The sequence below is a fragment of the Hypomesus transpacificus genome, chromosome 5 (assembly GCF_021917145.1).
Source record: "Hypomesus transpacificus isolate Combined female chromosome 5, fHypTra1, whole genome shotgun sequence".
In the NCBI taxonomy this organism is placed as follows: Eukaryota; Metazoa; Chordata; class Actinopteri; order Osmeriformes; family Osmeridae; genus Hypomesus; species Hypomesus transpacificus.
In genome coordinates this window covers 3,301,666-3,328,688 of record NC_061064.1, presented here as the reverse complement: position 1 = coordinate 3,328,688, position 27,023 = coordinate 3,301,666, and the positions used below count along the sequence as shown (strand labels likewise).

The 27,023-nt window shown below is 45.2% G+C and overlaps 5 protein-coding genes across 8 annotated transcripts; 4 read left to right on the top strand and 1 right to left on the bottom strand.

The window, feature by feature from the left end:
* The first annotated feature begins 162 nt into the window (after positions 1 to 162).
* LOC124468178 (claudin-like protein ZF-A89) lies at positions 163 to 3,573 on the top strand. Its single transcript, XM_047020795.1, has 2 exons — positions 163 to 638; positions 2,848 to 3,573. The coding sequence occupies exons 1-2, from the start codon at positions 163 to 165 to the stop codon at positions 3,488 to 3,490; spliced, it is 1,119 nt and encodes a 372-aa protein (XP_046876751.1). The 3' UTR covers positions 3,491 to 3,573.
* A 303-nt stretch (positions 3,574 to 3,876) lies between these two features.
* On the top strand, positions 3,877 to 5,315 carry LOC124467654 (claudin-like protein ZF-A89). The gene has a single exon (XM_047019978.1). It carries the CDS (start codon positions 4,072 to 4,074, stop codon positions 4,627 to 4,629), a length of 558 nt encoding a protein of 185 aa, XP_046875934.1. The 5' UTR covers positions 3,877 to 4,071; the 3' UTR covers positions 4,630 to 5,315.
* Positions 5,316 to 6,021: 706 nt separating this feature from the next.
* LOC124467651 (claudin-4-like) lies at positions 6,022 to 9,343 on the top strand. 3 transcript variants are annotated; one of them, XM_047019975.1, is made up of 2 exons: positions 6,022 to 6,141; positions 7,898 to 9,343. In XM_047019975.1, exon 2 carries the CDS (start codon positions 8,057 to 8,059, stop codon positions 9,017 to 9,019), a length of 963 nt encoding a protein of 320 aa, XP_046875931.1. In that variant the 5' UTR covers positions 6,022 to 6,141; positions 7,898 to 8,056; the 3' UTR covers positions 9,020 to 9,343. The 3 variants fall into 3 exon arrangements, with proteins under 3 accessions (XP_046875931.1, XP_046875929.1, XP_046875930.1); XM_047019973.1 differs by lacking the exon at positions 6,022 to 6,141 and adding an exon at positions 7,459 to 7,539; XM_047019974.1 differs by lacking the exon at positions 6,022 to 6,141 and adding an exon at positions 7,696 to 7,799.
* A 94-nt stretch (positions 9,344 to 9,437) lies between these two features.
* On the bottom strand, positions 9,438 to 12,338 carry mettl27 (methyltransferase like 27). 2 transcript variants are annotated; one of them, XM_047019977.1, is made up of 6 exons: positions 12,233 to 12,338; positions 12,072 to 12,132; positions 11,649 to 11,777; positions 11,374 to 11,509; positions 11,080 to 11,172; positions 9,438 to 10,978 (listed from the first exon to the last, which is right to left on the bottom strand). In XM_047019977.1, the coding sequence occupies exons 1-6, from the start codon at positions 12,250 to 12,252 to the stop codon at positions 10,737 to 10,739; spliced, it is 681 nt and encodes a 226-aa protein (XP_046875933.1). In that variant the 5' UTR covers positions 12,253 to 12,338; the 3' UTR covers positions 9,438 to 10,736. The 2 variants fall into 2 exon arrangements, with proteins under 2 accessions (XP_046875933.1, XP_046875932.1); XM_047019976.1 differs by having other exon boundaries at positions 12,072 to 12,282.
* Positions 12,339 to 12,398: 60 nt separating this feature from the next.
* nf2b (NF2, moesin-ezrin-radixin like (MERLIN) tumor suppressor b) lies at positions 12,399 to 18,025 on the top strand. Its single transcript, XM_047019972.1, has 17 exons — positions 12,399 to 12,768; positions 13,006 to 13,123; positions 13,237 to 13,362; positions 13,648 to 13,770; positions 13,986 to 14,069; positions 14,292 to 14,360; positions 14,455 to 14,537; positions 14,634 to 14,709; positions 14,839 to 14,976; positions 15,088 to 15,162; positions 15,276 to 15,389; positions 15,491 to 15,613; positions 15,736 to 15,953; positions 16,044 to 16,146; positions 16,488 to 16,618; positions 16,860 to 17,028; positions 17,261 to 18,025. The coding sequence occupies exons 2-17, from the start codon at positions 13,034 to 13,036 to the stop codon at positions 17,306 to 17,308; spliced, it is 1,770 nt and encodes a 589-aa protein (XP_046875928.1). The 5' UTR covers positions 12,399 to 12,768; positions 13,006 to 13,033; the 3' UTR covers positions 17,309 to 18,025.
* Positions 18,026 to 27,023: the final 8,998 nt, after the last annotated feature.

Here is a 27,023-nt window from a genome sequence, read left to right as displayed (position 1 = left end):
TAATTAGTGTTCTCGCAGGTGTTTTCAATAGAACTGATTACTCCCGAACACATGGGTAGGCCATATATAACACTCTCCCAATCTCAGTCATTGTGCTTCCCTGTTGCTTACCACGGTCGGGTGTTGATTTAATTTTATGTTCAAGTTTTCAGTCAAACTACAATGGCCAACGCTGGGTTCCAACTCTTGGGCATCGCCCTGGCAATTATCGGTTGGATAGGAGACATTATTATCTGCGCGCTACCCATGTGGAAAGTAACAGCCTTCATTGGGAACAACATTGTGACCGCACAGGTCTTCTGGGAGGGTCTATGGATGAACTGTGTCCAGCAGAGCACAGGCCAGATGCAGTGTAAGGTCTACGATTCAATGCTGGCCTTGCCCCAGGACCTGCAGGCAGCTAGAGCGTTGGTCGTTATCTCCATTCTGGTGGCCTTCATGGGGATCTTCCTCGCCATGGCTGGCGGGAAGTGCACCAACTGCATCGAAGATGAGGATGCAAAAGCAAAAATTGCCATTGCTGCAGGAGTCGTCTTCATCGTCGCAGGAGTACTGGTCTTAATCCCTGTGTCCTGGTCCGCCAACACCGTCATCAGGGATTTTTACAACCCCATGATGATTGACGCCCAGAGGAGGGAGCTGGGGGCATCACTGTTCATCGGCTGGGGCTCAGCTGGTCTCCTGCTAATCGGTGGCGCTCTGCTCTGCTGCCAGTGTCCTAAGAAGGAGGGACGATACACCGCCAAATATTCAGCACCGCGATCTGCAGCCAACGGAGGCGCCTACGTTTGAGATGGAACTCAACGATTCTGCAGTAAAGGGTTAATTAGTGAGATTTCTCACTACTCGTTCAACCCAAAGTAAATCAAGGATTTTAAAATGTTTTAATCTATGTATTGTATTTAATGGTATTGCTTCAATAAATGTGTCACTTTTTTATAATGCAGCGTTGTCTTTAACTACCCCTGAATGCGGCGCGTTTAGAAGATTTGCGTGCAAAAATGTTACAAAGGGAATACGTATGTGACGATGTTGTTCATTGACTTCAGCTCAGCATTCAATACGTCCCCTCTAGCCTCGTATTCAAGTTTGTGGACCTGGGACTAGGCACCTCCCTATGCTAGATGATCTTTCAGTTCCTGACGTAGAGGCCACAGGTGGTGAGACTCTGTGACCTTACCTCATCCACACTGATCACCAGCACAGGCACCCCCCAGGGCTGTGCTCAGCTCTACTGTTCTCCTGGTTCACACATGACTGTGCAGCAAAGCACAGTTCCAACCTCTGTCAAGCTTGCTGACGACACAACCATTGTGGGCCTCATTTGACAGTGAGTCAGCCTACAGAGAGGAGGTTGATACCCTAACAGTCTCAGGACGATAGCCTTCCAATGTTAGCAAGATTAGGGAGATTGTGGACTCTAGGAGGGGCAGGAGGATGGACATGCACCCCTACACCAATGGGTCAAAAGTGGAAAAGGTCAGCTGCTTCAGGTTCCTCAAGGTGAACATCAGCAATGATCTCACCTGGTCTGCTCACACGGACAAGGTGGTAAAAGCGGCTTGGAAATGCCTTCCTAAGGAGACTGAAGAAGTTTAGCATGGACTCAGTCATCCTCACAAACTTCTACAGATGCATTATAGAGAGCATACTGACTGGTTGTTTTCACAGTGTGGTATGGGAGCTGCATAGACAGGGACCGCAAGGTCCTATACGCAGTATGGTCAAGTCTGCTGAGTTCATCATTGGCAGGAAGCTCCCAGCCCTACAGGACGCCTACTGCACACGATGCCTCAGGAAAGCTGGCAGGATTCTAAGAGACTGTTAACACCCATCCTTCAGTCTATTTACCCCATTGCCTTCTGGCAGGCGATACCGAAGCATTCAGTCTCACTCATGTAGACTGGAGAATGGTTTCTCCCCAAGGGCCATCAGGCTTCTGAATGGACACTGATACACTCGCCACTTTCTCACTAGCCACTTCACACACTATCACTTTCAGCTAATGGTTGCACTATCAGCAATATTGCACTAATTGTTACCCCACTTGTCTTTAGGTTAGTATAGGTCTAAGGTTGGTATAGGTTGTGTATTAGAGGTTTAGTATACTGTATTGTATATTTAGGAGGTTTAATATACTTTGCTTATCATAGGTGTATTTTATGTTCTGAGTACTTATGTCATGCCAGGTTGCTTTGAGTTGTCTTGTCCCAAGAATTTCAGTGCCCAGTATAACTTTGTGTTGTTCTGTGCATCTGACAATAAAAGACTTGAACTTGATCTTGAACTTGAACTGAACTAACCTACCCCTGGTAATGCGGTGCGGAAGATTTCCATTCACATGGTTGCATCATTGTAGCCGCTCGTTTCAATGGCCAGAAATATTGGACCAGGGGAGAATTGTTGTTGGTTGTTTTTCCGTAAACCTCCCACACAAACATCGGATTTCACACAAAGTCGACTCAAAATCTTAATTGTATCTCCACAAATGCATTGTCCTAAAACGCTAATTGTGTTCTAAACCTGCATTTAGCTTGTCAATTGTTGGAAAGTGTTGAACCATTATTAGTACTACTTTGTTCAATTTATGATCTGAGAGCCTATTACAGGTAGTAGGCCTACTATTTTATAACCACAACCTTGCAAACAATTTTAAATAAACGTGTAACTGCACCTGGCTTTGTTTCCTCATCTCTAATTAGTGTCCTCACAGGTGTTCTCAATAGAACTGATTACTCCCGAACACATGGGTAGGCCATATATAACACTCTCCCAATCTCAGTCATTGTGCTTCCCTGTTGCTTACCACGGTCGGGTGTTGATTTAATTTTATGTTCAAGTTTTCAGTCAAACTACAATGGCCAACGCTGGGTTCCAACTCTTGGGCATCGCCCTGGCAATTATCGGTTGGATAGGAGACATTATTATCTGCGCGCTACCCATGTGGAAAGTAACAGCCTTCATTGGGAACAACATTGTGACCGCACAGGTCTTCTGGGAGGGTCTATGGATGAACTGTGTCCAGCAGAGCACAGGCCAGATGCAGTGTAAGGTCTACGACTCAATGCTGGCCTTGCCCCAGGACCTGCAGGCAGCTAGAGCGTTGGTCGTTATCTCCATTCTGGTGGCCTTCATGGGGATCTTCCTCACCATGGCTGGCGGGAAGTGCACCAACTGCATCGAAGATGAGGATGCAAAAGCAAAAATTGCCATTACTGCAGGAGTCGTCTTCATCGTCGCAGGAGTACTGGTCTTAATCCCTTTGTCCTGGTCCGCCAACACCGTCATCAGGGATTTTTACAACCCCATGATGATTGACGCCCAGAGGAGGGAGCTGGGGGCATCACTGTTCATCGGCTGGGGCTCAGCTGGTCTCCTGCTAATCGGTGGCGCTCTGCTCTGCTGCCAGTGTCCTAAGAAAGAGGAGGGACGATACACCGCCAAATATTCAGCACCGCGATCTGCAGCCAACGGAGGCGCCTACGTTTAAGATGGAACTCAACGATTCTGCAGTAAAGGGTTAATTAGTGAGATTTCTCACAACTCGTTCAACCCAAAGTAAACCATGGATTTTAAAATGTTTTAATCTGAAAGTATTTTATTTAATGGTATTGCTTTAATAAATATGTAACTTTTTTTATAATACAGCTTGTTGTGTTTTTTGTTGTACTACCCTTGATAATGCTGTGCGTTTAGAAGACTTGCGTGCACATCATGGTTGCGTCATTGTAGACGCTTGTTTCAATGCCCAGAAATATTGGAACAGGGGATGATTGTTTTCTTTGGGGATGTTGCATTGACCATTAATTTGTTGAACACGCCCCGTCGCTGTGCAAAAAGAATCAGGACAAGCAGGAAACCTGAGTCGCTCAACAGTTAAGTCTCCTCCCATTCCTTCAATACCTGCAGTGTAAAAAAAGGAAGAAACCAAAACAGTTCGCGTAATGCTCCCACGGACTTTAAGAATTTCCTTTTTTGGAAATAACGCTTTGTTTTCGGTAAGTGGGATCAGTGTTTTTTGTGGATCATGTGGTTTTGTAGTTAAATAATTGACTCAAACTTTTAGAAAGAATGGGTAGACAGATTCTCTCCTTCACCTTGGCCTTCATTGGTTTCCTGGGCACCATCCTCATCTGTGCCCTGCCCATGTGGAAGGTGACTGCCTTTATTGGGGCCAACATTATCACAGCCCAGGTCTTTTGGGAAGGTTTATGGATGAATTGTGTCCTGCAGAGTACAGGCCACTTGCAATGCAAGGTCTACGACTCCATGCTAGCCTTGCCCCAGGACTTGCAGGCTTCCAGAGCTCTCATCTGTGTCTCCATTGCTGTCGGCATGGTTGCAATCGGTCTGACTGTAGTCGGGGCCAACTGCACCAACTTCCTGAGTTATGACTCGCCACGGAAGTCCAAGATTGGCATTGCGGCAGGTGTGGTGTTCATAGCAGCTGGGGTCCTGTGTGAAATTCCTGTCTGCTGGTCGGCCCATTCCATAATCACTGGATTCTACAACCCCCTTGTCACCGATGGGCGCAAAGGGGAGCTAGGGGCCTCCATCTATGTTGGATGGGTGTCTGGAGCTCTGCTCATCATCGGAGGGGGGATGCTGTGCAGCTCATTTCCCTGCTAAGACGCAGGGAATCGCTGAAGGACCATGGGGACTTTAGATGAACACTGGATTAGCAGATGCCTGTGGTTGTCTGCTGTGCACACTCAGCCCTCTGTCTGTGTGGCACCATGACAGGCCATCAACGTAAACAATTATCTTGATTAAACAGCACGTCATGGGGGGTCTGAAAGATTTACAAAGAACTGGGATGAGATTTTAATGAAATGTATAATACTTGTGCGAAATGTACATATTTGATCAATTGACTCTCTATCGAAATAATGTCAGAGTAACCCACTGAAATATGTGTGATTTAAGCATGCTGCATTTCCTTACTGTGACTTCTTTGTTGCATCCTCAGGAGGGAGATGGGCTCAGCCCTCCACATAGCGTGGACCTCCTCACAGGACAATATTTATTTTTAATAAATAAACCTGCATAAACTATCATGTAAGTTAGCTATTTGTATTGATATATGAGATGATTTTGATGACAAACTGATCCAGTACATATGTATACAGTTAATGTATACAAATTGATTTTTGAAGATATGACAATGTATAGCAGAAGTTTTACTGTATAGTGATGTAGCCAATAACTTATGATTTTGTCAAAAGTAAAATCATAAGACACTATACAATAGTTTGAAATACAGTGTTTGATTAATATGTTTCTGATTAAACTGAAACTTACTAGTCTTCATTGACTAACAAATGGGTATTTGTGTGTGTTTTTTTTACCTGACTGTGTATGAGTAAGGGGGAAATCTTGTCAGTAATGTTGCAAGGTTAGTTAACATAAAAAAACAGTTTTACAGACAGAGAGCGATGGAAAAAATTCCCCTTCCCCATATTTCAACAACTTACACAACAAAACCTATGACTGTGTATACTGTACGTAGGAGTGAGGCATTGTCAATCTCACCTTTGGACTAGGAGGACGATACAACAAGTCACCAGCAAAAACATCTGTAGATCCTCAACATGGTATCGTCGGGGAAACAGATTCTGGGCCTATCCTTGGCCGTCATTGGCTTCCTGGGAAGCATAATCATCTGTGCTCTCCCCACCTGGAAGGTCACTGCTTTCATCGGGGCCAACATCGTCACTTCACAGGTGGCCTGGGAAGGCTTGTGGATGAACTGTATCACCCAGAGTACGGGCCAGATGCAATGCAAGATCTACGACTCCTTCCTCGCTTTGCCTAAGGACCTGCAGGCTGCCAGGGCACTGACCATCGTAGCCATCATCGCTGGTGTGTTTGGGATCCTGCGGCCGCGGGACTTCTTCTCCTGGGTGGAGCACTCCTGTGCAGCTCCTGCCCCCCCAGAGATGAGAATGAATACAGTGTGAAGTACGGCAAAGCCAGTTCTTCTCCCAGTACCAAAGCCTATGTGTGAGGAATAAATCAGTTGCAAGAAAGAAAATGTAGGTAACAGGTTGGAAGGATTTACTGCGGGGAAGAGTTCCGGCTTATTTACTACTTGGGGCCTTTCTTTTAAATTGTCTAACTGACAAAGACGTCTATGTAAATGTAAGTTTGTGAGTATTTGAGTGGAATCACGTGTTTTTTCATTCTTTGTGGAACTTGTTCCAAGGATATTGCAAAAATTACAATAATAGTTCATGAATCAGACAGGCACTATATCAGTAGTCTTTGTATTTGTTTATTGGTGGGAGTATTGTTTGTTTTTGTGTGTTTATTTTTCTGTAACATACTCAACATGGCATATCATGTGCTGCTTTACTAAAACACAGACATCATTACTGCAAAGAAATGTCTATGAAAGACAGACCTAAGCTTACATATTTCTTGTATTTTGTTGTGTCTGAGTTTGTTTATGAAGGCTCACCAATATGTGACAAATACCAAAGGAAGTCATTGGGCTGTTTAAGAGTATTTACACATGAAGGAATCTGTACTAACAGGTCATGTAACTAGGACATGTGACACACTGCAAGAACAATGTCACTATAAGGTATGTGTGAGTCTGTGTGAGTGTAACAGAACAAGTTTATACAGATTTTTGCATAGCATCATTCATTGCTGACCAACATACCTACATCTATTTGTGTGGGATAAACACAGGTAAGGAAAATGGAAACAGAATGTTTTTCTTTTAAAACGTTACATCGTCGACTCTGTTTTCAGTATAAACATGGTGGCTTCTCTTTTCATGCCCAGCTGAGAAGATATACATCACCTCAAACACAACATAAACACTGTCATGTTCAGTTAGAATTGTGTGTTTGTTCTTGAAAGGCTTTCCTAATAAAAGGAGACGTTATTGAATCGACCACCCACAAGGTTTCCTTACATCAAAACATCAAAGAAGAGTGGGATTAAAAAAAGAAGGGGTTGTAAAGATGAAAAGGGATATTCAACAGGGAGCATGGTGTCGGGGCATACGGTTTCAAACTGGTTTCACAGAGAATCCTCTTTTGTTTGAATAAATGGACTTCTCAGAATATCTTATTACACACACACACACACACACACAAACAGACACACCCACACACACACACTATCGCATGATACTACACTCCCAAACACAATTAGAAATCCACAAATAACAGTTGTAGCAAAACAAGATAGATTTATTTAAAAAAACGTATCCTCTATTAAAAAGACAGCAAGATTAGTGTATCACCCCACCTTTTTGCTTTAATATCAAATTCTCAATGCAAAGATTTTATGAGATATTGATCATGAGAAAATGCTGCCTCTTAGTATCTACAAAACAAGGACACAACTTTTTCTACTGGCAAAGAATCTTGCTTAGCTGAGTCAGAAGGTGATGATCTTACAGCTGGTGACAGAAGGTGATGATGTCACAGCTGTCAGAGACACACACAGTAAGCCCTGACCCTCCCACCATCTCGCTCTTTCTTTCTCTCACTAGTAAGGTGCAGTATACCTAGATCACTACAGGTGAGAAAAATACAGAGAGAAAAATAAGTAGAGGGGAACGAGAGGGAAACGAGAGGGACAGAGACAGAGAGAGACAGAGAGAGACAGAGGGAGAGAAAGAGAGAGAGCGAGCAAGCGAAGGAGAGAGAGAGAGAGAGAGAGAGAGAGAGAGAGAGAGAGAGAGAGAGAGAGAGAGAGAGAGAGAGAGAGAGAGAGAGAGAGAGAGAAAGAGTGAGAGCAAAGGAGAGTGAGCAGGGAATGCTGTCAGTAAACAGATACCGGTAGGCAATGCAGGTGCACACCTGCAATCAGGTAGCATTAGATGAGTGCGTAGAGAAGGACTAAAGTCATTAATTGTACACTGATGATATGTTGACAGGAGTGGTGAGATTGGAACAAAGCAAAGCTGACTGGACATCTGGCACGTCGACTTGAGTGAGGAACAGGAGCCAGGGCTGGACCAGCAGGTCTTCTTACAGCCTGAGAGACACAAAACAGGACCAGAGGGTGCAGACAAAGCCAAGCAACCTGTACCGCCATGGCTTCTCTAGGGACGCAAATGGTGGCCAGTGCCCTGAGCCTGCTGGGCTGGGCCCTGGTCATTGTCACCAGTGTGCTTCCCTTCTGGCGGGTCACAGCCTTCGTGGGCAGCAACATAATCACCGCGGTGATCATCTGGGAGGGCATCTGGATGACGTGTGCGAGCCAGAGCACGGGTCATGTCCAGTGTAAGCCCTACGACTCCATGCTGGCTTTAAGCTCCGACCTGCAGGCCGCCCGCGCTCTCATCTCCTTCGCTATCGTCATCGGCGCCGTCGGACTCCTATTGGCCTTCGTCGGCGGGAAATGCACTCGCTTCCTGGATGAAGCAGCGGGCAAGGCTAAGGTCAAGGTTTCCTTGGCGGCAGGAGTCACTTTAGCGGTGACCGGGCTGCTGTGTCTGATCCCTACGTCCTGGACGGCCGGAACGGTTGTCCGACAGTTCTACAGCGTCGCCACAGACACGGAGAGGAGGGAGTTGGGGGCGTGTCTGTACATGGGCTTTGGAGCAGCCATCCTCCTCATCTTGGGAGGGGGGTTATTCATCTTCACCTCCTTACCCCGGAAGAATGACGAGGAAGACAGGAGCCCCTCAGTGCGTTACCTTGTGGTCCGCTCATCCACTGGAGGATCCAGCCAGGCAGCCTCACAGCGCAGCCGGAGAACCCCCACGATGTCTTCGACCAGGGGACTGATGTACAAGCAGCCTCCCTGGGCGGTGGCACCTTCTGTGGCTGGACAGGAAGTCCCGCTAGGGTCTTGGGGGTCAGGAGGGAGTAAGGCACCGTCCACAAAGTCTCAGATGCAGAGACTAGATTCCAGTAGGTCAGAGCTGAGTGAAGTGGTGTCTACAAAGTCTGAGCAGCTGAAACAAGTTGTGTCTGAGGAGAGTTTTGCAGAGTCAACCAAGTCTAATCTTCAGGAATCGTCATCTTTAAATGCGGGAAAAACATACATATGAGAGCATAGGCACACACGTGCACACAAACACAGACTCAGAGACATTTAAGAATGATTACCTTTTTATGCAAATACTAATAATATGCAATGTTGTTTTTGCTCTATGGTCACTTGTCATATGGAGTGGATCGTTATAATAGATGAAGGATTGAGTCTATTTTGCACTGAAAGAGGTTGCATGCTTTTTACTATGAGTTTGTAATACACTTTAGATGAACACACTAAACGTTTTGTCATTTGATGTAAAAATATTACGTTGATGTTGTAGCTGTGAATTTATGTTAAAGCTCTTTGATACTTTTCCAGTAAAGATATAACGAAAGGGTTCTGTTTGGTTTTTGTATCGTAAAATGGACACTCCTATGGACTGTTTATAGAGTTAGGAAAATGGACGTTCTCTGGTTTGTATGTGCGGTCTAAAAAAGCCATTACATCCAGTGTCACCATTCATACTTGGAAGCCACCAGATAAACCGGTTTGACAGAGAGTGAGCTCAGGCAGACTGGCAGTGAGAGAGCACAGAAACAAGGTGTTTGTGTATTATTCAAATTGAGTTTCACTTAGTCCAGACCATGTGATTTTCCTGGATTTGTTGATTGAAACATCTGTGATACTTTCATCTGCATTTTATTTTTCCAGGTGTAGAATAGTGTAGTGTGTTTTCTGGACCAGACACAAAGATTTAAAATATAAGAAAAATTAAATATGCTCTTTTAGAGAGATTTTTTTTTTTACGTAAACTAACAAATAATGATCAGAGAGGAATCAAAAAACTTCTTGAATTAAAATAGTATAATACATGAACATTGGACACAAATAGAACAATGACTCGTGATTAAAACATCAACTTAAATACAGAGCTGTTTGTAAGGTACAGAGAGACTTAACAAGATGTATCAACATACAAATGTCAATATAAAGTCCTTCGAAGGCTGACATAGGATATGTGGGTGATGAGATTACTACATCTCCAAGGATAGAATGTTCAGGTCTTCTAGAACCATCTTGTTCAAAGAATGCCATGAAAGATCTACAATACATTGATGTGGCACTGACTTAGTGTGCCGTGTATGTATGACAACAGTATGTATGTGTTAGTGTCTGAAGAGAGTTGAATTGTGAGTGGGGGGGGGGGAATAATGTTCTTGACATGACATTGAATGATGTTGGTCTGGGTATTTGTGGGTGTGTGTGTGTATTAGTCATGGCTAACAGGGATGAGATCACTACATGAGCAGGCAGAGGGGGGAGGATGATGTCAGGTTAAAGAATCTCAGACAATAGACTGTCAAGATAAAGTCCAAATTTAGCAACAACGTCACAGGCAAACAAGACTGACGTATCTGTTGAGCTTGTTCAAGATTTTCAGTTGCTTCTGTCCTGATATTGTCTCTTTTCAGAGTAAGACCCAAAGATATTCTTAACTGCTGGGTAAATACTGCAACCTAGTGGTACATTTACAGTAAATTCACAAAAAAAAACAGTCGTCTAGACATATATTTCAGTCAAGACTGGTTAGCCTTGTCATTGTCTCAACTGCCCCAGACCTTCCCACCACAGTTTGGTCAGACAGCACTGCAAATCTAGGGTTTGAACAGGACGTTGTGGTAGTGGGGTCTGGAGAAACTTAAATAGAGGATTTACACCAACAAAATCAACAAAAAACTATTGTTTCCTGCACAAACAAACAGCTTCTTATATGTCCTGCAGATGCATAGTCACTTTGGTGATGATGATGATGATGTGCTCCGTTGCCTTAGTGACCTCTGATACAGGTATACTGCTCCAGGTATGTATCCATCCTCCTGATCGGAAACTGCTCTCTCCCAGTTCTCAACCTCTGTGACCATCACCCGACACCAGAGCCCCTCCACTTCCATGAGATTCAGCTCATGCTCCAGGGATGCCTTGTAATCCACGTTGTCGTGGTTACCTCTGGTTGTCATGCAAACATAGCCCCCTGGGAACAGGTAGAGCATAAGGTATGTGGGTTTGCTCATCTTTGTAGGTCTAAGTAGTTGTCAAGCCTTACTCATTATACTGAAACAGATTAGCCTTTACCTGGTTTGGCAGCCTGGCACAGCTCTCTCACCACAGCTACAGGTACCTGACCAACACTCAGAGCTCCGACAATCACAACTACATCAAACGAACCTACAGGAGAAGATGGTGAGAGATTGAGAGAAGAATATAATTAGAAACACTGAGGACTGATAATACAGGATAAGTGAGTGGATTACCATTTGGATCCCAGCACAGTAATGACCTTAATTCATTCATAAAAATTAATAATATACATTATCAATAATATAAATTGCTATTTACATGGAGTTGACAGTTCAATACATAGGATACCTGACTGGACAGGCAATGACTCCACTCCGAGCACGCAGTGCTTGAGGTCCTGATAAAGCCCTGTATTACTCGCCAGCTCCAACATGCCTTTGCTCCCATCAACACCCACAAAATCACCAAAGCCCATCTTCTTCATCTGTTTACAAGTAAACATATAAGAGACATTTGGTTATTCATTATTGTGACGTATGAATATTTAAGGATAGTATATAAGCGTGACCACATTTCAATTTCTGTGATTATTGACTCGGTTATGGGTCCGGTTGTGTACTTTCCTGTGCAGCGACCAATCCAGTACCACATGCAACATCCAAAACCACAGCCTCCTCTCGATCCCCATGGAAACTACAGGACAGGCAATTTGCAGCAAGATTTGGAGCTCGGTAGTCCAGAATACCTACATCCTAGAAAATCGGGAATTACAACGGAATTACACGCATGGCATAAATCGACAACATTGATTTCCGTCGTTTGTTTACGTTGTTGGGAATGTATGGGGTTCCACAAGTGTAACCCACGACAGCCGCTAGAGTTTGCTATTTTGTGTGTAGCGTTTCCTGAACACTGAACCAAAGCACATACATTCAATCTGTTTATTTACAGCTACCATTGGCAAGGTTGTGGTGATTAATTTAACGCAGAAGGTAATGTTATGTGCGTGTTTTTATAGTTGGAAGTATTTTAGGTTTACACATTACCTGGTCATAATTATCTGCCCATGTGTCGTAGAAGCCAACTTTATCGTCAGCTTCTGTGTTTCTGTGTGCAGATAAGATAACTTTCTTCACGTCCGCAAACGTTCTGGTAACTGACATTACTCTTTAACTCTAGAGAACTGTCGTATTTGAATTGTGCTTACACAGTCGTGGCCAGTTGCATTAGCAATACATTGCATTGCAAGTGCAATGTTCAACTTGTCAAAGCGCACGCGCCAGATTTGTAACCACTGCCGATGTAATTCACGTTCCCACCTGTAGAGTGCTGAGCGAGCAACTTTGGAGTCAAAACAATAGTTTCTGGAAAGTCTTAGCTAAACATGCCAGCTAGCTCACGTTACATTAGCCAGTGTGTTAGCTAGCTAGCTAGCAACCTGCTTACCGTCCAGTCTGACACCCGTAGCGAATGAATCTGAATTTTCTGAATGGCGTGTTTGTCATTATGGACGATTGTAAACAGTTATGTTCATCCCTGTACTTTGCTTTTGATTTGTTTTAAAGCGCAGGGTTAATCGCATTTTGGTAGCGAGTGCTTGCTAGTTTAGCTAGCTACCTGCTAGCTTGCTAACCATTTGCTCAGACCTTTTCTGACCGTCGTCCTTTGACTTTGGCCCGAAAAAGTTTACTCTTTTTTTCCAGGTCACTACACGGACTACATCTAGTAAAACGACATTCGAAGGTATTGTTAGATGATCATTCCTTCCGGTTTACCAACTGTTGTAGCTAGAAGCAGAGCAAGAAAGCCTAGCACACAGCTGGTCAACTTACAGTACTGGTTAGCTGTCTATTTCCAGCTTGCTATCCTGCACAATTGTGTGCTAATCATTATAAATAAGAAGTGTTCTAGCAATCACTCACTGCGATACAACCACAAATGTAATGTGTGATCATGGATTTTATGTTGCGTTTTCAAAAGGTATCACATCTACAATCAAGACGCCAAGATGTCAATATTAGGCTTAAAAAAGAAACAACCAAAGACTTTCAAGGTTAAAGTCATTACTATGGATGCTGAAGTGGAGTTCAGCTGTGAGGTAATTAGTCTAGTTGTTTCAGCCCAAAACTGCATCAGTGTCATACAAGTGTTAGCGATCAATATAAATGTCCTTCTCTTGCTCTCTCTCCACTTGTTGTCCGCTGCTCTCAGGTGAAGTGGAAAGGGAAAGACTTGTTTGATCTGGTGTGTCGCACTGTGGGCTTGAGGGAAACTTGGTTCTTTGGGCTCAGGTACATGGTCAAGGACACGTATGCCTGGCTCAAGACAGAGAAACGGGTGAGTGACTAGGATCAGCAGCAACATTTACATTTAGTCATTTAGCAGACGCTCTTATCCAGAGCGACTTACAGTAAGCACAGGGACATTCCCCCTGAGGCAAGTAGGGTGAAGTGCCTTGCCCAGGGACACAATGTCATTTGGCGCGGGAATCGAACCGGTAACCTTCTGATTAATAGCCCGATTTCCTAACCGCTCAGCCATCTGACCCCCCAAATATATTACTTTTACAGTCAAAATAAAACCTGTGTGTCAACGTCAAATCTTTATGTTTGTTTTATTAAGGTACTAGATCAAGAGGTTCCGAAGGACTCGCCCATAACGTTTCATTTCCTGGCCAAGTTTTTCCCAGAGAAGGTGGAACTGGAGTTGGTCCAGGAAATAACTCAGCATCTCTTCTTTCTGCAGGTAGCATCACCTTCTCCTGTGTGTCAATCATTTTTTATTAAGGAAGCCACTCCTTCATTGGTTTGAATATGACCGAGTGTTCTTTTGTATTAAGACTTCTCGAATCTCAGTCTGTATTTGTGCTCTTGTCAGAGAGAATTATTGAGGACATAATTCAAGTTTAACGACTGCACTGTGTTCCACAACACTGACTCCCTGTCTTGGATTCTCCTCAGGTGAAAAAACAGATTTTAGATGAAGAGATATTCTGTTCCCCTGAAGCCTCTGTCCTCCTCGCATCCTATGCAGTTCAGGCCAAGGTAAGATAGTGTAACCTCAGCATACTATGTGTTGCATCCAGACTGGTACTGTTCTCAATGTCTTTCATTGATTTGTATCCCTTAACTGTCATTCATGTTGCTTTGCGGCAAATTCTGCAGTGGTGCAGCTGTGGTTATTTCTAGTTTGTAGTTGTCCTCTGTGTCTGATGTTTATAGACGGCAGTGCGAGGATGACACACCTTTCCTTTGTTATTGTTACAGTATGGAGACTATGACCCAAACTTCCACAAGCCAGGGTTCCTGGCCCAAGATGAGCTCCTGCCCAAAAGTGTAAGTAGTGTGTGTGTGTGTGTGTGTGTGTGTTTGTGTGAACCTGAGGCATTTCCAATGTCAGCTGTGCATGAACAGTGTTTGGTGTGTGCAGGTCCTGATGCAGTACCAGATGACAGCAGACATGTGGGAGGAGAAGATCACAGCCTGGTACGCTGAACACAGAGGCATCGCCAGGTACGAGTGCTCTCACCGACAGCTCAACCAGCATGAGAAACCAAACAAACGGACCTGAGTGGAGTTGAATGATGAGTGCTGTATTTCTGTCACCAGAGATGAGGCTGAGATGGATTATCTGAAGATCGCTCAGGATCTGGAGATGTATGGAGTCAGCTACTTTGCCATCACTGTAAGTCCTCGAACAGCAGTTTTTGTTCCCTTTGTATGAAATCAGTTGTTTGTTATGTACCTTGTTCTTAATTGACCGATAATGTAAAGGTATGGGAAATACAGTCCAATAACACATTATGCCATGTAGCAAAACAAGAGGGACACAGACCTGCTTCTGGGAGTGGCTGCCCAAGGTCTTCATATCTACAGCCCCAACAGCAAACTGAACCCCAACAAGTCCTTCACCTGGAGCGGCATCCGCAACATCTCCTACAGCGAGAAAGAGGTGAGCTTCTCGTTTAGTACTGGATTTCAACTGTAAGGTCCTATTAGTGGAGATGCATAGCAGCTGTGTCTGCGTGCCACCTGCTGAACTCTCTGTGCTCCCCTGTTGCAGTTCACGATAAAGCCTCTGGACAAGAAGATGGATGTGTTCAAATTCTACTCCTCCCAACTGAGAGTCAACAAATTGGTGACTAGATTTTTCCATGGCAACGTAATCTGAACATCAAACAGATTTTGTCCACCATGGTAGGTAAACACCAGTAGAAACAGTTGTGTGTGTGTGTGTGTGTGTCTGTACAGATTCTGCAGCTTTGCATCGGTAACCACGACCTCTTCATGCGGAGGAGGAAGGTGGACTCCATCGAGGTGCAGCAGATGAAGGCTCAGGCTAAAGAGGAAAAGGCCAGGAAGAAGGTCAGCTCTCAGCCAGAGAGTCTATCCCGTGGTTATTCATCTGGTTTGGATCGGTTTATCAAAGGCTGATTCCCATCTGTGATTGGCTTCCCTGCCGCTAGGTGGAGCGTCAGATCCTGGCTCGGGAGAAGCAGATGAGGGAAGAGGCGGAGCGAGCGAAGGACGAGATGGAGCGCCGGCTGTTCCAGCTGCAGGACGAGGCTCGGCTGGCCAATGAGGCGCTGGTACGAGCCGGTCATCCTAGCGGAGGTGGAGAGTAGCAGATCACCAGGGCCTGCACCAGTATCAGCACTAAAGGAAAAACATGTCTTTGTGTGTGTGTGTGTGTGTGTGCTGTCCTGTCCAGCTGCGCTCGGAGGAGGCGGCCGACCTGCTGGCGGAGAAAGCCACCATTGCGTCCGAGGAGGCCAAGCTGCTGGCCCACAAGGCTGCCGATGCGGAGCAGGAGAGGCAGAGGCTGGAGGTCACCGCCCTCAAGACTAAGGAGGAGAAGAGGCTCATGGAGCAGAAGATGAGAGAGGCCGAGCAGCTGGCAGTCAAACTGGTGGAGCAGTCTGAGAGGAGGTCCGCAGAAGGCTCCTCCCCCTCCTTCATACTCCTGTCCCCTCGTTTCAGAAGGGCTGTCCTCTGATTGGCTTGTTTTTGCCGCCCCAGGTCGAAGGAGGCGGACCACTTGAAGCAGGACCTGAACGAGGCGAAGGATGCCGAGAGGAGAGCCAAGCAGAAGCTGCTGGACATAACCAAGACCACATACCCGGTACCCAACACCCCCCCCCCCCCCCTCCCATTGTAGCCATAGCAATTGGGACTGGAGCATGCATATAGTATAGACCAGGGTTCTCCAATCCTGTCCTGCATATTTTATGATTCATGTTTCCCCGCCTCCAGCACACCTGATTCAAATGAATGGTCATTACCCGGCTTCCACAGAGCTTGACAACAACAACCCATGCACTTGAAACAGGTGTGCTGGAGCAGGGAAACATCTAAAACATGCAGGACAGCGGCTCTCGAGGACCAGGATTGAAGAACCCTGGCGTAGACCGAATTTCCCCCTCGTCACACTGTTAAACTCTACCTGGACGTTGTGTGTTCCAGCTCATAGCAGCGTACTCCACCCCGCCGCCTCCCCCTGAGACGGGAGACCTGGCCTACGAGCCCGAGTCCATGAGGCTGGACTTCAAGGACTCCGACATGAAGAGGCTGTCCATGGAGATAGAGAGGGAGAGGTGAGCTGATGGCCGGCCCTCACGTGTCTTGAGTCCCGCATGACGGTGCGGTGTCTGTGTGGCCTCGTGTTGTTTAGCCCTGCAATCCTTCCTTTGCCTTCCGTTGCATGTTGCCCCCCTCCTCTCTTTCTCAATCACATTTTTACTATCGCCCTCTCTCTCTCTCTCTCTCTCTCTCTCTCTCTCTCTTCCTCGCTTGCTCTCTCTCTCTCTCTCTCCCCCCCCCCCCCCCCCCCCCCAGACTAGAGTACATGGAGAAGAGTAAGCACCTGCAGGACCAGCTGAAGGAGCTCAAGTCAGAGATCGAGTCTCTGAAGCTTGAGGAGCAGCAGCAGCATTTGGCTGGGTACAGCCTCCACAGTGAGGCCAGGGGCTACCTCCCCGAGCCTCCCTACATACCCCACAGCAACGTAAGTCTGCTTGTTGTTTTTTTGGTCTTCTAAAGATGTCCGTCATTACTCCATGTCACCGTCCAAGGATAAATAACCGTAACCTCGGAAGCGAATTCAAACTTAGATATGTGAGCTGGGGACACCTCAGAGTCGGCTTGTGTGTTTTAGTGGTGGGCTACTGTATTACCCGCTAGGCATACCCTGTCCTTCAAAGCTTCTTTCTCTGATGGCTCCTGTTCTCTCCTGGCAGAGGAACTCGGCCTACATGGCCCAGATGGCCTTCTTCGAGGAGGTGTGATCCAGTGTCGTCGTCCCCCCCCCGTCCCCCCAAGGAGGACATGGACAAAGGGGCGAGGCGTCGACCGTGACCTACTGACTCACTGCTGCTTGCTACCAAGACGTGCCTACTCATTTCTGGAGAGAAGAAACACCCTTTCACGCATGCTCCCCGTGAGCCACAGAACACAGACAGGAGCCGTGGGCTCTCAGAGAACAGGAGGGCCAGTGTGTGGGGATGCTAGCCCACAGCTAGGTGTGCAGTCCTCTATGCTCCTGGCTGCCCCTCAGGTTGGTGCTGTGGTCTCAGGACCAGGGTGCTGATGCTGTGTGCGTACCTGACGCTAGCTGTGACCATGCCATATGGTGTGGTTGACTGATTATGCTAGTGAATGGTGATCTTTATATTTTTAAGGTTTGTGTGTGTGTGTTGCTGACGGCAGTGACAGGAACTGTCTCTGTGAGCTCCAGATTCAGGGCCCAGACTCCATCCTTCAAGAAATAGCGGTGTTACGGCGCAGTATATTTTCACTGTTTGTGTTTTACTTGCTTTTTGTTGGTAGCCCTTGATGCTTGGTTCCTGGTCAGCCTTGCCCAACAGTAGCTTTTCATGCGCCAATGTATTGTATCATGCTTGGTTGTAGAAACAAATGAACCTAAACATTCAGCTAAGATGTCATTTCAAGTGTTTGTTTTTTTATTATTATTTGTATTATTATTATTATTAAGATCAGTAGTCGATGTGCCTTACTTGTTTTCATATTGTTCATTTCTCTGTGTTGTCGGGGGTTAGTTTATGAAGCCCATTATGACATAGTGCTTTTAAGGGCTGTCTGGAGAGCTTACTGACACTAACTGTCCTCTTATCTCTCTTCATGCTCCCCGTTGGGGTCTGTGGGCCTACTTCCTCTGTGAGCAGGAAGTTGCCCCCACCTATAGCCCCCCCCTGGGTCAGGTATAGCATCTTCCCTGTGTTGCTCAATGTGAGTATGAGGGATGACGTACCCTGAGCCCAGGACTGTTGTTTGGGGCGTAAGTCGACCAAGATGATTATACTCCAGTCCAGATAGCACTGCCTGAGAACTTTGACCCTGCCATAACTTGCCATAACTGTATGGGTTGTGTGGTCAGCTTTGTGGAGCAAAGGTATCTTATGAGCACAATTATCTTAAGTTATCTTGCTACCACCAAGACGTTGCTGTGATAGTGGTTTTTCTTCTTCCTAGGATGACTAGGCTTTATCTTTTGAAAAAGGGAAGAGTTTCAGAACATGCTGGGGTGCAGAGGAGATGTGTTGTTCTTTCCAGTAAAGAAGGTTTAAAAAGTCATTTGATTATGAACTGCATTCAATGTTAGGGGTCAGTCCTGGTGAACCTATTGAATTATAGATAGACTAACAGTTTGAACTGGCATTCTCTGGGAATTGATCCCAACCTTTTTAATATTTGGATGAGAGCCAATGCTTGCTGCATGGGCAGATGTCCGGATGGAAAATTGCTTGGCAGTCCAGGCAAGATTTCAAGGCTAGGGATTTGCTTTGTGTTTGTCTTCTTCCTCAACCCACACACTACACACACACTATACACAATATACACTACACACACACTATACACAAGATACACTACACACACTATACACAATATACACGACACAGAGAAGCACGCCATGTACAAAGACGTGATTTGATTCAAGGGAAGACTGAGGTTGCAAACTACTAAAGACTGGTTCAAACCAGAAACACTACATTGATGTGAGTTCTTGACATATTTTTAACTCTCAGCCTACATTTGTTTGAACGGTAAATAAATGAGTGGATTGGAATAGTTGCAGCTTCAGATGGTCAAATCAGAGTGCATCGTCTGTCCCTCATGCCAGCTCTTCACAGCCAACCCAGTTAAACACAGACGGGTCCCAGAATTCCACTCGGTTTGTGAAGATTTCAGTTGAATGACTGTTGCCGTTTTTGTGGATGTGGGTGACAGTCCTTGCTGTGTGGCCTGTGTCAATGCTTAATGATGCCTCGTCACTGTTGTCAACTGTCCTGCTTCCCCATCTGTCTCCTTACTGTCAGCTTACTAATGATCCAACCTCATAGATCTGGTTAAGCAGCCTTAATGGTCTTAAGATGTTCTTGTAAAAGAGGGTGAAGCAAGTCACACTACCAGGTAAATGGCACTCCTGTGTGTTTTGTGCCAAGTTGCCGACTGAATAAAAATGTCATATTGAAAGATATCAAGGGCTTTGCTATTGCTTGTGTATGACTGAAACCTTTATGCAAATAAACAGATATGGAAAAATGTGTTCCAAGTTTTGGTTCTTTCGAAACACTGTAATATTGCAGGTGCTACATGGAGCTAAGTTCCACCAGGGGTCACTAAAGATCCAGCTCCTCAATAATGGGGAAGGGGGGGGAGTCAAGCCAATCAGGGTAATGAAATCAGATAAAACGATCCCATTAAGAGCTCCCGTTATCTTTTTAATATAAGTTATTAACCTGTTTGTGTGTGTGTTTAGCGCCATACAGCTTGTGCAAGTCATAAGGACTATTTGTGCAGCTTTTATCAGCTCAAATATAATAAGATCCCAGGTTGTAGTTTCCCATGGCCTCATTCTACTATCTGATCAGAAAAGTATACTGTGACAATGTTTTGGCCTTGGTCTTTATTTGTTCTAATTGTCCAAAAACAGCTGTTAGGTCTAACGGACAAGAACACTTACCGGAAACATGAACTCTTTATCTTTTGGTTGTTTTGTCTGGGAGAAGTCTCTAGGCATCCCACACGCAGATTAGACCAATGGGAGAGCAGAGGCAGAGGTACATTTAGGGACTGTGAATGACCTAGCCAGGTTCAGGCAGCACAGAGTAGAAACTAAAGACACCAGGAAGTCTGAGCACGTTCTGCGCGGAGAACCAGAAGTCAGGGATTTAATGGGTTTTAGCCGTGGAGGCATTTAAAGACTGAAATAACATGACCCAGAAACTATTGAGCGAAAAGATAAAAAAGAAAACAAAAGCTATATTTGTTTTGTTTGCTTGTCGAAGGCTTCTTTTTTTTGCATGCCTTGGAATTTTTACCGTGCATTGAATGTTGTCTGGTGATTGTGTGGATGCTTCTTACTGTTGCTCCCCTTCCCAGGGGTTGTTGTGGGTAAATGTGATCCTTCTGCAGTTAATGTGCATTCCACACTGTATTTCTGTAGGGATGTGCACTTGCTTGTGAGAGGGCAATTGTGTTTTACAATGGAGCTGTCTCTGTTATGTGATGATAACACTCTCTGAACTAAAGATCGGATCCCCTGTAGACCTTTGTGCCCTGCAGCCCAAAGCAGCAAGTCACAAAAACTGCAAACATAACCACAGTATCGCACACCATTTTGTGAAATTTTTTGATTCCTATGAGTGTGCGTGTGTCTGTGTGTCTGTGTTTAAGTATGTAAGGGTGTTTAACACAGCAAGGTTGTTTTGCACAACCATTCTGCAGAATTGAAAGATGAGATTGCTGAACCAAGATTGACAGGGTCAATGGGCCAGATCAGCTGTGTTGTCCAATGGGAGTCTAGTACTCTATCTGTCAAAATCTTTCAAGGATTGGCTGCATGGAATGATTGACAGCACATGGTGTTACATATCTACAGGGGTTTAAAAGACCTGCGTGTGTGTTGTGTGTGTGTGTGTGTGTGTGTGTATGTGTGAGATAAACAGAATGTGGTATCTGATGTTTTAAACAGTATGGGACCACAGAAAGGACAAAAAGCTTCACAGGAACTTTGTTTCTTTGTTGTTTATCTTTTTCATTTTACCGGAAGCTGTGAGAATCGCAGGTCTGCCAAGAGGGAGGTAGTGAATATATCTAGCTTGTATTTTGGGTTCTGAAGGGGATCTTTAATGGGGCTTTTCTCTGGGAGTTAGAGAGAGTGCAGCCAGTTTGGCAGATAAACTTTGTCATTGAGATGCAAATCCAGCACAGAGGGAGAAACACGCCCAGGAGAGTGTAATGTGTACAAACACGTATGTACACACATACACTCATAGACAGTCCCACACGATGACATACACACGCATATTTGCACACCTATGGCAGTCACACATTGAGGTACATGCACACACTCTTCATCTCTCTCTCACTCTTCATCTCTCTCTCTCCCTTCATCTCCCTCCCTCTCTCTCTCTCTTTTTTTCTCTCTCTCTCTCTCTCTCTCCCTCTTTCTCTCTCTCTCTCTATTTTTCTCTTTTTCTCTCTCTCTTTTTCTCTCTCGCACATGCACATAAACACACAAAATGCGAAGTTCAACCACAGTGTGTTGTCCACTTCGGTCAGTTGTTTACCTCAGTCACAGTTAGCTATTCTAAATGATAATTCTGTTTTTCACTTTACTCCCCTCTCAAGAGCAAACCCTTTCTAATCACGCAGTGCGATGGGAAGCTGCATTGTCACATGTAGTTGGAGGGAGAGATGGGGTCATTGTCGCCAATGATTAAAGTTGGAGGTCACACATTTCGCTGTGCTGGCCGCACCTGATGAAGGTGGGAGCTGTGTCAAATTAGATATTGATCTTGTAGTGTGTATTCAAGTGTGTGTTCAGGTGTGTGCGTGTATGTGTGTGTGTGTGTGTGTATGTTTGTGTTTGTGTGTATTACTGCTGGGTGTGTCAGGGTGTACCCTTTTCTTTGTCTTTTACTGTGTGTATGGTCCATGTTCTGAAGTCCCTCAGTGCTGGCCAATCTGTTAGATACACAGTCTCTACTGTGTTTGTCCACTTTGATCAATCTGCCAGATACACAGTCTCTACTGTGTTTGTCCCCTTTGATCAATGTGCCAGATACACAGTCTCTACTGTGTTTGTCCCCTTTGATCAATTAACCTGTGAGCCTGATGGTTTACCCACATGTGTTTTCATGCTTGGGTATCTTAGTCGGTGAACACTCGTTGGCCTGTATGGACTGGTGCAGTGTGTAGAGGTGACATCCTGAATCTGAATTTGTCTCAGGTGCAGTTCTGCAGGTCATGTCGTTAGGCTTGCTGGTCATTAACAGGGTTTACAGGACTGGATGCATGTCATACAAAGGAATCTGAGAAGCTCGGTTCACCGTTAACGAGACATTAACAAAGTTCTCTCATAAGGACACAAGAGAGACATAAGAGAGATCTCCTGTTTTCCCGGCTCCCTGGATGCACACACGTATATAACTGCCAGAAATGATTTTTCACGTTAATGAAACATCAGCTTCATTATGATAAATAATATAAATGCATGGAAGAGTCACTTCAGCCAACTGAGACATCCAAATCAACATGGTCGTTTTCAATTATTACTGTAAACCAAATAGCCATCTTTGGGAAGACTGTGTCTGTTGATTGCTCCTTCTCCATATTGTTCCACTGCCTTTTAAACTAGATTAATCTGACTGTAATCAGCCTAAAATATGAGTAACTTTGAGTGAGAACCTTTGCCAGCTCTGTTTATTAGTCTCCATGAGCTTTTATAAGCCATGGACCAAAATAGAGTGTGTGTGTAGGTGTGTATATGCGCAAGTGTTTGTGTGTGTGTGTGTGTGTGTCCGTTTCCTTTGTTTTTTGGCTCGATCTCCAAAAGACTCCGACACCTCATCTTATCATCTTAGATTTGGCAGCGTTAGTGTATGGATTTCTGTGTGTGTATGGGAGAGAGTTGGGTATGTGTGATGTGTGTGGTGTGTCATTTATCTTTATCCTTTATGTTGAAACCCCAGAAGCTGATGACACCCTCTGTCCATCTCCCCCTCCCTTCTCATTCCCCACCCCCAGCCACACACACACACACACACAATACTATTCCAGCTTCACACACGTGGCCTCTGTCTGGACCTGGCCTACTTCTTGGTCATGTGACCAGCAGGCAAGAGACTGTGTGATTAAATGGGAGAACTTCTCGTCCCAAGATGCTGCAGGGAACTACAGGTTCCAGCATGCCGTGGGGGATTTCTCTGTTTTCCCAGGCCCCTTGAGATCTTACTCTCTGTAATTAGTGAGCATCACCGCCAGGAGTGTGTGTGTTGGTGTGTTTATGTGTGTGTGTGTGTGTTTGTGTGTGTGTGTGTGTGTGGAAAGCCATTCCACACTCTAAAAGAGAGTCTCCAAATGTTTCTAATGAGCACTCAGGTTTTTGAGTCCCGCTAAAAAGTCAACAAACTCTACGATTATAGTCCATATCCACAGTGCAGAGAAGAAACAATGTTATGTCTTAAATACACGTCATCCATTGTTTTATGTATTTTGCACAACCTAGTCAAACAAACCAATGTGTGAAAACAAGATGTGCCAAAATGTATCAAGATATAGCAACACAAAGGTATTTGCCTGACTACAGAGAGTGTATGTATATGCGCATGTGCAGGAGGTAATTCTCTTCCAGTCTGTAAGTCTCTGGTTAGCTGGCATGTTAATGGGTGCCCCTCTCCATATTAAGTGTGTCCTTGATTCTACTCTCCCCCTCCGAATGCAGTCATGAATCACATCATACCTTCAGCACACACAGTGTACGTGCACATACACACACATTCCTACACACACATACACACACACATACGACTATGTCACTCAATTTCTGTTTTTTCTCTTTCAATTGTATCAACCTCCTGTGTTCTCTCTCCAGTCCTTGTCAGTGTGTGGGAAATACTTTCCCCTTGGTCATAATGCATTTTTTCAAGGCAAATTCAAGATTCACTTGTTAGACCAAATAAAAAAAACTGTCAACAGAGGAGAAAAATACAGTTTACTAATGCCAGAAAACATTTCAGTAAATCATGATTTTCCTATTGCTTTCACACACACATATACACACCACTCTCCTTTTTACAAAAAATCAATCAATCAAAATCAAAATCAATGCCATCTACCATGGTACCTTTTCCATCCCTTGATGCAAGGAACAAACCGAGGATCAGCCGACACTAAGACAATGTAAACTGATTTAGCTCGCTCACTCCATTGAGTGACAGAAACAAGCACTTAATTGTCTGTTAGAATCAGTCTCCACTAGAGCTTTGTTACCCAATCAATACTTCAAACAGATATCAGTTAACAAGCATTAGGACATCGATCATGGCTTTTCACATAACTGAAAGGAACATTGTCTTGTTTTCATCGACAGTCAGGCTCCACATGTTCAGCCAGTTCGGTTTCAACATCGTCTACAGTAAGCTGTCCTATAGGATGACATGAAAACGAAGAGTGGTGTTACATTAAAGCACATCAGCATGGTTGTGGAACCCCAGATGTACTGTTGTATTTCCAGAGTACCAGACAATCTTTTTATAGTGCTGTCACTTCTGAGATGGACATTTAGCCTGCTGGTTGGCTGTGCAGGGTCAAGGTGAACGCGCCCCTATTTGACCCCTGACCTCCTGTGTCCTCCAGCGCATGCAGCTCAGTGGGGGGAAAGAAGAAGGAAAACCCCTCCCTCTTCCGTTCTCTTGCTTTCCCCCCCCCCCCCCCCCTCTCTCTCTTTTCTCCCCTCTCTCTCTCTCTTTTCTCCCCTCTCTCTCTCTTTCTCCCTCTCTCGCTCTTTCTCTCTACAGATAATAACCATTCTGTGAAGTTCTTCTCTGGGCCAATAGGAATCCCAGAAACAATTAATTCCCCTCCTTGACAGCCCCATTGCCACGGCGATAAAGCCCAAACTTGCAGCAGGACGGTGCTGGCCTCTTTTCTTAGTCCCTGGAGACAGAGGGAGAGATGTGGAGAGATATTGGGGGAATGGAGGGGGAGGGGGAAATGAGGGAGGGATGGAGGAAGGAAAGAGAGACTGGAAAATATGCAGAGATTGCTGAGGACAGGGAGCTTAGACAAGAGGTGTGAACAGGGGCACTGTCTGCGGGGGGGGGGGGGGGGGGGTGAACAGGGTCACTGTCTGCAGGGGGGTGAACAGGGGCACTTTTTGCAGAGGGGCACTGTCTGCAGGGGGGGGTGAACAGGGGCACTGTTTGCAGGGGGGCACTGTCTGCAGGGGGGTGAACAGGGGCACTGTTTGCAGGGGGGCACTGTCTGCAGGGGGGTGAACAGGTGCACTGTCTGCAGGGGGGCACTGTCTGCAGGGGGGTGAACAGATTGAGCTCCAGACCTGATGTTCTTCACATTTCCATGGGTTGTTATCCTACCAGAGAGGCCACTTTGTCACTCCATCCTCAGTCATTTCTGGTCCCTGTAGGTACGTTCCCAAAGAAAACTCTGTCCAAGAGTACTTTTTGTGTGGCATGAAAGGTCTGAGTCATCACAACAAATGCATTATCCCACTACTGCATCAACATTAAACCATTTACTCTGCCACAATGAGTGCACCCATCCTCTTGTATATTCCCTGAAACCTCCACTTTCTTTTCTGTTCCTCTTACTCCACCCTGCCTCACAATTTCCTCCATTTCCTTAACCATCCATTTTCTCCAAACAAACATTTCTGTCCTCATATACCCATGTTCCTTCCTAACCTTGTGCACACTACTTACCACTCCCCTCTACGTCTACCCCTAGTTGGGCTCTGCATCCCCTCCACAGCCCCGCCCCTCTCCCCCTCTCCCCCTCTCACCCCCTCACCGCACTTTACTGATGTTTCATTTACTCTAATTGAATTCATCGTTATTTAATTTAGAGAGCTGTGACTCAAGATGGCTCAGAAGGGATTCTAAGGTTAGCAGACTATGGGTATGTGTGTGTGTATGCTTGTGTGTGCATGAATGTGTATGTGTGCACATGTGCCTCTCAGCATTTCAGACATATTTAATTCTTCCAGACGGGCTTGTCTCCCCTCACTGTTTCAGATAAACAAACAGACCAACGCTAGTTCCAGAGTCATCACTTATTAACACAGTGGAGGAAAGGGAGTGAGAGAGACGGGAGTGTAGGAAGAGGGTAGGATGGATGGCAGACCTGGGGAGGTGGTGCCTGGAGGATGCAGTGGTGGACATGGTGAGCAGGGGAGTGTCTGGAGGATGCAGTGGTGGACATGGTGAGCTGGGGAGGAGGAGAGGAGAGGGATATATGTGACACTGTATGTATTATAGATGACTGCGTCATTAAGAGCTGGAGAGGATATTGTCAGCCTCCAAAAGGCTGCTCTGACAAGCAGCTATAGGAATGAGCAATAAAGAATGAGCTCTGAGTTTTGAATTGACCTCTGTCCCCAACCCTGAGGGTCTGAGAAACAGTTCAGCTCGCCATTTTTCATGTGAAATGTATTATATTTCTGTCATATTGTTACAAGTTAACGTTTTAGACGCAGGTTATCTGGCGGCTTCAGACAAGCACAACCCTCTCCTCTCTCCATTCCTCTCAATGTTTTTTCCAAAGCCTGTCTCAATATACCAAGGTCACACTGATTGTATGCATACTGCACGGATCTGATACACACACGGGGACACACACACATACTGCAGGACAAATTAGTTTTTCTTCCTCATGTTGATTGTAAGTGTTCTTGATTTGGAGTCAACCGATGCCGCATGTATTTCAGATACAGGGAAGTTTGTAGGTCAGAAACAGAGGTTTTGATGTCCGTCCAAAACATAATTATGTTAGATGGCAGAGAGATGCAGGCCAAATTAACATTAAATGCATTAAATCTAATAAAATTGTGTTTTAATCCATTTTCTCTTTGGAATGTGTATTTTTATTTGATGTGACTTTTTTAAACATAGCATGTGTGTACTGCCTTAGAGAAAGCAGATAGAATCCAGACCTTACTTTATTAACACTAAAACAGCA